General features: G+C 36.0%; 1 protein-coding gene across 1 annotated transcript; it reads right to left on the reverse strand.

The window, feature by feature from the left end:
• Window positions 1–1,400: 1,400 nt before the first annotated feature.
• LOC145040620 (uncharacterized) lies at window positions 1,401–1,787 on the reverse strand. Its single transcript, XM_078988531.1, has one exon. The coding sequence runs from the start codon at window positions 1,785–1,787 to the stop codon at window positions 1,401–1,403; it is 387 nt and encodes a 128-aa protein (XP_078844657.1).
• Between the last annotated feature and the right edge of the window lie 10,368 nt (window positions 1,788–12,155).

Genomic DNA, 12,155 nt, shown 5'->3' on the forward strand with positions numbered 1-12,155 from the left:
GGTTCAACCGGGAACCGGTCCGGATCCGGTTCATAAAGATCAAAAAACCGGTATCTGTTTGAACCGGTGAAAACCGGTCGAACCAGTAAAAACCGGTGCGGTTGAACCGGTCAAAACCGGAAATTTTAAAAAATATATATTTTTTTTCATTTTTTGTATTTTTATATAATTAAATATAATTATGACATCATCCGGTTTTTCCGGTTTTTGAGACCGGTCCGACCGGTTGGACCACTTGAACCATCGAACCAGTAAGACGACCGGTTCGGTCTCCGGTCCGGTTTTCAAAACCTTGGGCATAACGTCATATTCTTTCTTTCTTCATCTTTCTTTTCTATGTTTTTCTTCTTTTTTTTCTTCACCGCAACGAGGTTAAGACTAGAAATACCATCCCCTCTAGAAGTCATGAAAAGTTGCAGGTGATGTGACAACGTTGTGGATGAGAATGGGTGTGACCCATACCAATGCTCTTATTATTATTATTTTTTTGAAAGAGACATTCTTTTTCGACTTAACCTACCCTAAGTATTCATGGTCATGATCTCAAACATAACTTTTTGTTTTGTCTCGACCTTTCCGCTAACTATATCAAACAAAAACATATTAACTCCAAACTTTTCAAATCAGTGACCGTTTTGAAAAACTATTTTTTTTGTATAATTAACTAATTTAACCTATGTATCATAAAACTTCCTCATCTAAATTTGTCATTTTTACACGAACGTTATTTATTTAAAATGAAATATTTCATATTTTTACAATTAAACTGAACAATTTTTTTTTTTTTTTTAATTCAAAAGATGATAAATTCCTACATACATAAAAATATCAAAAATATTATATTAGAATTAAAAGTTTAACATTTATTAAAAGAAATCATTGAGACAACAAAATGCATTGTTTTCAATGGCAAAAAACTAATTCTGAAATGAATTCTAAATATTCAATCTCTCATAGTTTCACTGAAAATATTCATAGATTATCAAATCCAAATATAACCACTAATTTTCTTTTTTCAATCGTTCATTTTGCAATTCGCAATTTCCCGACTATTTTTTATCAGTCAAAATTATAGTCAATTTGTTAAGTTGATTCAATAGTTTTTGATATTTTTTGTAATTAACCCACAATATATCGGGGAAGTTGGTACACTTAGTGGGTCCTTTATTTCTACTTTCTTTACAATTAAGAATATGCGATCTTTATTGTTGGAGATTTATAGTTAAATAACTTCATTGAATGAAGGGTTTTTGCAAAATGGTGACTAGAGTTGCACAAAAGTACACAATTAAATGTTGACTATCTTGAAATCAAAAGATAATGCATTATATACAACGACTTACAAAATCATCATCCATCACAAATATTCTAACTAAACTCATAAAAAAATGTCATTAAACTTAAAAATCACCATTCCTTTCAAACTCATAGGCAGCTTCAGTGTCTAGATACAGATAAGGTATCAAAACGGCTGGTGGTTCCTCCAAAACAGTGTATTCCTCAGACTGATTTCCCCCTAGTTTCGCCAAAAAATCTGCAGAGTGGTTTCCATCTCTTCTTGTATGAATCAAAGTACATTTTTGCTCAAGCATAATTCTTCCTATATCTTCAACAACAGATTTCAGGGGATCATCCAATTCTCCCACCCTAAACATCAAAGCAGCTTCACAATCGGTCTCAATCAACAGATTTGACAAGTTCTTCTCTTTCACTAAACACAATCCCTTATAAATGCTCCACATTTCAGCCTCTAAACTTGTGTATGATCTTCCTTTCATTTTACCCATGTATCCACACACCCAACTTCCTCTACAATCTCTGATTAAGCCCCCGAAGCTTGAAGGACCCGGATTCCCTTTCGAACTCCCATCAGTGTTTAACTTCAGAACATTAACAGGGAATGTCCAGGTGGATTTCGTCGGCGTTTTTTCTCTTTATAACATGTTTTCTCGTTGTTGAAGTAGAAGATGAGGATATGCGTAAGCAGGATGTCGATGGAAATTAGTCGGCGTCGGCATGAAAGCAACCCCAAGAATTTTTTCCATTTCTTCCGGTGGAATGTGGCTTGCTATAACTAGGGTTTCTTCGTCGTCTGGAAAGAAGGCGCAAGGATGAGCAGGTTGTAGATGGAAAGTAGACAGCCTCTGTGAGAAAACAACCCCCATGAAATTTTCCATTTTTTCAGATGAAGTGTGATTGATGGGTTACTTGTTCAGAAAAAGTAAACGATGATGATTGTGTAAACTTTCAGGTTCTGATTATGCCTTTGAGCACAAGAAATCCGAGTAGTAGAGGGACAAAAACTGAAACAGTGGAAGAAAGAGGAAGAACGGGGTTAAACGAAACTTGCTCACTAAGTTTTACTTCTGATTAAACGACAAGTGAATGAATAGATTAAAAAGGTTCACTATCTTATTTATACTAATGTACTTAGAATCCTAATCAAACTCAAAAATATTGTATGGAATAAAGATTTAAAACTAAATAAGTAAACTTTCCAATTATACCCATGATACGTACTGAATTATCTCAACAGAATCATAACAAGGTATTATAGAATAGATACCTCGGATACCTCGGATACGGATAAACTTATGGGATGTTCCAACTTAACATAAATATCCGTTGGATCGTTGATATCTTAACGAAGAATTTACATATTGTTTGTTGTAATTACATACTAGTATTTAATATTTTGTTTATTTTTTATTGATGGGTTATATATTAACGATAATACAATATTGTTATTATAAATCAACATATACTATTAATTTATTTGAAAAAGTTATTTAGCGTTATTGTGAGCATATTTGTTTAGCACCGGCGTTATTATTTAAAGTTTTATATAACTTACCATTAAAAGTTTTATACATATTTAAAGACCTTTAGGATTTTTTATGAATATTTTGGTAGGATTTTATAGCTTTATTTAAAAGGAATGCCCAATTATTATTATTATTATTATTATTATTATTATTATTATTATTATTATTATTATTATTATTATTATTATTATTATTATAAAAATATGGTATTATTTTATTAATATGTCCCGGAACATATAATTCAATAAGACAATATTTTGTTTTTATTAAATATTTTCATGATTGTTAATAATCTGAGTGTTTTAAGTTCCAAACTTTTAATTCGCCGTAATCTAAATGACTTTTATATACATATGTATTTGTTAAACGTATAATTTTTATATTAAATCCAGAAACAAAATCAAAATACTTTTATTAAATATAATGTACACTTCAACATTGGTTTTCTTTATAAAACTAAAAGTAAAATGTAGTAATGTACAAGCATTTTTTAACAAAACATAATCAATATTGATATCGTTTTTGTATGTATTAATGATATCCCTTGATTGTTTTAGAGCAATACACAATACTCTTTAAATATTTATCAATTGCATATAGAATTTGGATTATAACATCTTGTTTCGAAAAATTTCTTATTTCGAGATTGTGTACGATAAATGGATCAAATAAAGGTTTTAAGCTTCAAAGGAATAAAGTTTAGACTTTATCAAATATTAAATAATGTTGGGTTAAGTTATTAAAGTCATCAAATTGTGCTTCAAAGCAAAAGGGGTAAAATAGGAAAAAGTAATATTCCAAACTTTTTCCATGGATTATGATTTTATTTTGATATGTTTTAAGTTAAAAGTAATTAGATAGGATTGTGGGGCTATCTGGTACCTTTTCGAGCATATAAAGAATGCCGAAAACGGAATTGAAACGAAGAAATTATGGTTGTTTGAAGTTGAAGTGGAAATTGTGGGCTTTTGTCCTACGAAGGGCATAGAAAAGTTAGGCATGGCGTAACTAAGAATTACGTAGGGTGTAGCTGATTTCGGACGTGGGTTTAATGAACTATGCGAAAACAGAGTTGAAACGAAAAAATTATGGTTGTTTGAAGTTGAAATGAAAATTGGGGGCTTTTGTCCTACGCAAGGCGTAGGAAAGTTACATAGGGCATAGTTGCTACACATGACATAAATAAAATTACACAGGGCGTAACTTGCTGATTTCGGACGCGGGTTTAATAAACCCTTCCCGAGTCCCATGTGAACAGGCCATCCATGATGGTTTAATGATTTAAGGTCACCAATAATGGATAAACGTCAACATGCAAGTCCAAAAAATATTGATTATATTCCCTTACAAGGTAAGGGTGAGATCCTAAACGAATGTAATGGATGTGGTAAAAAAGGACATCCAACTTTAAATTGTCTAGAAAATATCATATTAACCCATCAAACTTGTCACATTTGCTTCAAAAGGTCACCCAACTTCTTTTTTTTTTTTTTTTTTGTACTTTAAGGGATTAAACTCTCAAATGACCATTTAATAACGTCCCTTTACCGATTAAAAAAGGTTTAAAGGATATTTGGGTGATGTGGCCTCCACAGTGGAATATGAATCGGATATTCATGTTTAAATCTTGGTCCCCAAGTTTGCCAGCTCATCCCGATCCCCCCCCCCCCCTTCTTATAAAGTGAAAGGTACCCTAAATGAGTCTTCCCCACCCATTTTGTTACCCTAATCGTATTGTTACCGATTTCAACCTTTTCTCCCTTTCCCTTTTTGCTACTATAAATCAAGAAGATGACCTCAAAACAAAGCTTCTCGTGTGGTGGTTTCAGAGTGTTGGACTTGGACATACCAACTAACTAAGGACTTCACGCCATAAAAATACAAGCGCAGATTGAGGAAATGAGAGATGAAATGCCACAATAACTATGAGAGTTTAGGGAGGAAATATGTAACTGGTGGATTTTGAGCATTACAATATTCATATGGTGTACATGCAACCCTAATGTTTTGGATCAAGTTATACATGCAAATCAATCATCCAAAGCAAAACCCTAGATCTAGTATATACAATTCGAAATTCATATATATATATATATATATATATATATATATATATATATATGGGTTAGAAGATTACCTCATTTGTTATATTGTAATAACAAGAACAATCCTTGCTAGATCTTGACTTCTGAAAGCCTAGTGCCCCAAATGTTGCACCTCTAATGGAGTCGCAAACACTCAAACAACAAGGATGACTTGAAGATAAGAATATCGGCTATCCTTTGGGTTTCTCTGGCATAGGCCGAAATTATAATGTAGAGGGATTCCTTATATAGTTGTGTGGGTTGCTAGGGTTTCTGGAGGAAACCCTAATTCCTGCTTAAGGCTTAAGCAGCCCATAGACCTCCACTTTAGAGCCATTGGATGAAATCTATAGGGCCTCCCTATAAAATTTCGTCCACTCCACTTTATGGAGTCCATCAGCCCAATTTTGTAACTATCAATGATTTGCAAAACCAGTCCCTCTATTATTAATCAGTTCCTTTAATCCTAAAATTAATATCAAATTAATTTATGATTAATTACTAATTAATAATATGATTTCCCAATAATATATTAAACTTTTGATATATTAATAAAATCATTTTAAGTACCAATTTTTTATTCATATAATAAATCCTACTCTCTCTCTCTCTCTCTCTCTCTCTCTCTCTCTTTTAGTCATCCTATCAAGTTGAGTGAAGGTAACCCAAAAGGACTATGTGATGGGTTTTAGGTAAAACAAATAAACTAGAAAACAATTCCTAAGTTCACATGCAACCTACTTTGGATCTATGTTTTATCTATTGAACATACAACTTTGAATTGCAAAACAAGAACCCTAGAGGAGAGAGGCTATAATCGAAATTTACAAACTAGGGTTTAGTAATTACATACCTTTCAATTGTTATAGTAAACAATTGATGATTCCCTTGATCTTGATCTTGATCTTCTTGGAAGCTTAGCACCACAAGTGTAATGCCTCTAATGGAATCACACCCAAACTAGCAAGAAGGAAATTAGAGGAGAGAGGGAAGAGGGAGTATGCAAAATTTCGGCCCTTAGGGTTTCTTCAAAAGAAAAGAGTGACCAAAACATGAACCAGGAGGCTCCTTATATAGTTGAGGGATCTAGGGTTTAGGGGAAACCCTAGTTATCCTTTGCTTAGGGCCTAAGCAAACCCAAGGGCCTTATCCAAGCCCCTATGGACGAAATTATTAGGGTTTCCCCTAAAGATTTCGTCCACCCTTATCCAAGGGGGTTCTAGAGCCTTCCACTCAACTATTAGATAATTGCAAACTAGTCCCTGCACCTTATAATTAATTCTTTTAACCCAAAAATTAATTCTAATTAATTTCTGGCTAACAATTAATTAAACAAAATAATTTCTTATTAATATATTAATCTTTTAACATATTAATAAATTCATTTATATTAATTTATTAATCTTATAATAAATTAATATCTCTCCTTTCATAATTTCCTTGTCCGGTTGCTAGGTTTGAGGGCAACCCAAAAGGACTGTGCTGCTATCAATTCAAGTACATACCAATTATAGTTATGGGCTTAGACACCTAATCCAACAGTCTCCCACTTGGATAAGTCTGTAACTATAATTGCTAGTATGCCTTCTAAATTTGACCAACAAATTGTAGCTTCCAAAAAGCTGCTGCCGAACTCTGACCCAGTTAGTTACGTGTCCTAAGATAAGTGATCATATAATCCTTCGTTTTGCTAGATATCCCTAGACAAAAGACATGGAATGCAATCAACCTCTTTGTCCAGAATCTATGTTTCATGATTCCTGATTAGTGATGATGTAGGACTTCTAATTGAACACATCAATTTAATCCTGGCTGGGCCCAGCACATAAGTCAACACCAAATCATCGAGGGGCCCACAGATATCGCTTTTTCCCATAAAGGAAAAAGGAACGAATAAACATTGACTCATATGCTTGTATCTTTTACTCATCAAACCATACATGATAATACGTTTTATAACACCAAGTTACTGATGCGTTTTCGTATTATCAATGCATAGCCGACTTGCAAATTACAACTCATATATCTCTGTTTCAAGATTATAAGATATTATCGTCTCAGTATTACTCGTGATGAATTCCATGAAGTAATACTCTGAGCGAGGGTTTATCCAATACTCAAATCTCAATTTCTGAGTACTCATGAACGTTGCAGCAAAATCTATTGCCATGTCTATCCTTAGACAATCTACAATCCAGTTCATGATAGTCTTGATTCACTACTTACTTCCAAAAGTACGAGCGACTGTGGAGTTTGAATAATCTTATTATTCGGGAAGTAAAACATGCAAAAATGAAACACAATAATAAACAATTGACAAAAGGTAGAACCCAAACTTATAAATAATACTTTATTATTTAATCACCAAAAGTCAATTACATTTACTTTGTTACAAGTTTCAGAACAAAACTAATCGAACTACTAAAACTAATATCATCTTTCAGTCCTATGCTCCGAGCATGCTGAATATGCTTATCCCTATCAAACCCTTTGTGAGGGGATCTGCTGGGTTATCTTCAGATGACACCCTCTTCACTATAAGATGGCCTTCTTCTACTCTATGTCTGATAAAATGGTACTTTATGTCGATATGTCTGGTTTTACCATGATCTCTCGGTTCCTTTGTCAAGGCAACCGCTCCTTCATTATCGCATAACAGTTCCATAGGCTCCTGGATGGTTGGAACAACTCCGAGATCCCCGATGAAGTTCCTCAACCAAGCTGCTTCTTTCGACGCTTCACTTGCTGCTATGTACTCTGATTCACAAGTAGAATCAGCCACCATATCTTGCTTGGAACTCTTCCAAGTAACTGCTCCTCCATTTAATAAGAATACCCAGCCTGACTGAGAACGGAAGTTATCTCTATCCGTCTGAAAGTTGGCATCACTGTAACCATCTACTCTCAAAGTATCATTGCCGCCAAGTACAAGGACCCAGTCCTTCGTTCTTCGCAAATACTTGAGTATATTCTTCACGGCTATCCAATGAGCTCTACCTGGGTTTCCCTGATAGCGACTAACCATGCTCAAAGCAAATGCCACATCAGGGCGAGTACATGTCATAGCGTACATGATCGATCCGACAGTGGAAGCATAAGATACACGACTCATGTCATCTATTTCCTCATCTGTACTCGGGCATTGAGTCTTACTCAATTTGGTATTGCTCTGGATAGGTAGCTCTCCCTTCTTGGAATTTTCCATACTAAACCTCTTTAGTACCTTATCCAAGTATGTGCTCTCACTAAGTCCAATTAGTCTCTTCTTTCTATCTCTCAATATTCTAATCCCAAGAATATAGGCGGCTTCTCCTAGGTCTTTCATGGCAAAACACTTTCCAAGCCAAGACTTAACTTCATTCAAGGTTGGAACGTCGTTACCAATGAGTAATATGTCATCGACATATAACACCAGAAAAGTTACTATACTCCCACTAGCCTTGATATACACACAAAACTCATCTTCACTTCTAGAGAAACCAAACTCTTTGACTTTCTCATGGAAGCAAAGATTCCAGCTGCGAGATGCTTGTTTCAATCCATAAATGGATTTCTCAAGCTTGCATACTCTATTAGGAAACTTTGCATCAACAAAACCCTCTAGCGGACTCATGTAAACATCCTCATCCAACTTCCCATTAAGGAAGGCAGTCTTGACATCCATCTGCCAGATTTCATAGTCATGAAAGGCAACTATGGCGAGCAATATCCTAATAGATTTAATCTTAGCCACCGACGAAAAAGTCTCATCATAGTCAACCCCTGGGGTTTGAGTGAAACCTTTTGCAACCAGTCGAGCCTTGAACGTATGCACATTCCCATCTATGTCGGTCTTCTTCTTGAAGATCCATTTGCACCCAACTTTCTTCCGACCTAGTGCACTATCAACCAAATTCCAAACTTGGTTGTCATACATGGACTTAATCTCGCTGTCCATTGCTTCTTTCTACTTGGAAGCCTCTGGGCTTGCCATTTCTTCCTTATAAGTGACTGGTTCATCTAAGTTTACCAGTGTTCTGTCACTTATGAATGTGTCACCATCTGAAGTAATATGAAAACCATACAACTCAGGTGGCACACTCACCCTAGTGGATCTTCGAAGCGGTAATGATTTATCAACCGGTTCAACAGGAACTGTTTCCTCTGGTTGAGTGCTAGTGTCATCTAAGGTTCCTTCATTGGTTGACTCTTGAATCTCTTCATGGTCAATGGTACTCCCACTGTCCTCTTTGAATATGAGCTCTCTTTCCATAAAGACTCCTCTTCGAGCTACAAACACCACGTTTTCACTAGGTCTGTAGAACAAATATCCAAAAGACTGCTTTGGGTAACCAATGAAAACACATTTCTCACTTCTAGCTGCTAGCTTGTCATGAGTCTCTCATCTTACGAAAGCTTCACAACCCTAGACTTTAATATGTGCTAACGAGGGAACTTTCCCTGTCCACATTTCGTGAGGTGTTTTGGCAACCTTCTTTGTAGGGACAAGATTGAGGATGTGGGCGGCTGTCTCTAAGGCATACCCCCAGAAGTGAATAGGAAGCAAGGCACGACTCATCATAGAATGAACCATGTCTAACAAGGTTCGATTACGCCTCTCAGCTACACCATTTAACTATGGTGTCCTAGGAGGAGTCAATTGTGAGACTATCCCACATTCTTCAGATAGTCGTTGAACTCGGTACTAAGATACTCCCCGCCTCTATCAGATCTAAGTATCTTGATCTTTCTGCCCAATTGATTTTCGACTTCATGCTTAAACTCTTTGAACTTTTCAAAGGTTTCTGACTTATGTTTGATCAAGTAGATGTAACCATATCTGCTATAATCGTCAGTGAAAGTCACATAGAATCGATTATCATCCCTTGTGGTTGATTTGAAGGGCCCACACACATCTGTGTGTATGAGATCCAATAGACCTTCACCTCTTTCACAAGACCCTGTGAATGGTGATTTTGTCATCTTTCCCAAAAGACAAGATTCACACATATCATCTGATTTTAGGTCAAATGATTCCAACACTCCATCCTTTTGGAGTTGGGCTATGCGTTTCTTGTTAATGTGTCCAAGATGACAATGCCACAAGCATGCCTTGTCTACATTATTAGACAAGTCAATATTAAGTACACTATTTCCTAAGCTATCAACACAAGTCACTGTTTCATACACACCATCACAAGGTAAAGCTTCAAACACAAAAACACCATTCTTATAAACAGAAATTGAACCATTCAAATCATTAAAAGAATATTTAAAACCTTGTCTAAACAATGAATGAAATGAAATAATGTTTCTCGTCATCTCAAACGAATAGCAACAATTTATTAAGTCTAATCTAACATCATTACTAAGCAATAGTTGATAAACTCCGATCTTGGTCACTGGTGAAGACTTTCTGTTCCCCATGATCAAGTTTATCCTCCCATGCTCTATCTCCTCACTTTCCTTTAGCCCCTGCAAATCAGAACAAATATGAAAACCACATCCTGTATCAAGGACCCATGAACGAGAAGATATTGAGTTATTAGCAGAAATAGTGTAAATACCTGCCGAGGATGGCTTCACTTTGCCATCCTTGATATCTTGCAGATATTGCGGGCAAGATCTCTTCTAATGCCCCTTTTGATTGCAGTAAAAGCAAATGGCCTCTTTTGGATCAGAAACATGGGGAGTGGAACCATTGGGCTTAGCCTTCGGGCCATTACTAGATGACACAGCTTGAGCCTTGCTCTTCCAGTTTTGCTTGGGAGGACCTTTCCCCTTCTTCCCTTTTCCCTGTCCAATGGCCAAGACAGGGGAACTTGCAGGTGTGGAGGGTATACTTTTACCCTTCATCCCTGCCTCAGCTGTCTGCAACCAGTTGTGCAATTGGGCCAAAGTTTGCTCAGTGTTGTTCAAATGGTAAGTTAAGATCAACTGACCATAACAATCAGGCAACGAGTTCAAGACCATGTCAATGGCCAATTCCTCATCGAAGTGAATGTTGAGCTTGACCAAACACTCTATGTAGCGTTGCATTCTTTGCACATGAGATACAACCGATTCCCCCTCTTTCATCTTGCAAGCCATGAGTGACTTGACTACCTCAAACTTTTCTTGACGAGCTCGCTTATGGTACTTTTCCATAAGGTCCTTGTTCATATCAAAAGGCCAGTAGTCCTCATAATACCTCTGCAATTCTGGGGACATGGTTGCAACCATGATGCATGCCACTTTGGTAGCATCATCATAGTGTTTCTTGTAGGCAGCATACTCTTCGGGAGTGGCTTTTGACTCATCAAGTTCTTTGAGCTCCTTTTCAAGGACATACTCTTTGTCCTCGAATCTAAGCGCCATCTTGATGTTACGCATCCAATCGTTATAGTTGGAGCCATCCATAACGACTTTGGAGCAGATGTTTAGTAGAGAGAAGTTGTGGCTGGAGGATGATGAAGCAGAAGTGTTTCCAGGAGTAGACATCTGAAAAGAAAGATAGTTTTAGTTAGATTCCAAGATACCTCAATATAATAACCCAAAGATATCATATCAAGGTTAGGAACCAACTATGACGATTTACAACTTAGAAATGGGATGCCAAGATCCAAGTTCAAATCTCATAAAGGTGGGTGAGTGACGATTCACCAATTCCACCATTAGACAAAATAAACGAAGTGAAATTCCTAATTCTTTTGAGATACATTAAACTATTTAATGGCATGTTTTAATCTCGGATTATGCTCTACTATTTGTGATTGGGATACCGAGGATCACAAACTAGATGTGAATAACCATGCAAATGTGCTTGGTAACCTTATTGTCTTTATCATTAACTATTGATGTGCCGGTAAACCACACACGCTCCATCAAAATGATAATTATAAGATACCCATTACTACTCTTTATTAGTACCTTTTAGTGTGCCGGTTAACCACACACACTCCACTAACGACCAATAAAGCATAAAGTGCAATTTCATGGATTAGCATACTTTTCACATTTTTCCTAAAGTAACTAGAGTTGGGATTTTGAAAAATAGTGTTCTAGTACTTTCTTTAATAGCATTATACTTTTAATGGGAAGTAGTTGTCCTATCAAATCCGTTCTGCTAACGACCCTCCACTAATCAAGGAAGCGGTGGGTGAGAGTGGACACCCATTCAACTACCATTTTATAGGCAGTTTCCTTATACCCCCTTATAGACTAGCTTCGTGAATGAGGCATACTAACGATTTGACTGACCATATTCTTATACATATATAATATTTAA

Source organism: Lactuca saligna, chromosome 4 (genome assembly GCF_052625555.1).
Source record: "Lactuca saligna cultivar CGN05327 chromosome 4, ASM5262555v1, whole genome shotgun sequence".
Classification (NCBI taxonomy): Eukaryota; Viridiplantae; Streptophyta; class Magnoliopsida; order Asterales; family Asteraceae; genus Lactuca; species Lactuca saligna.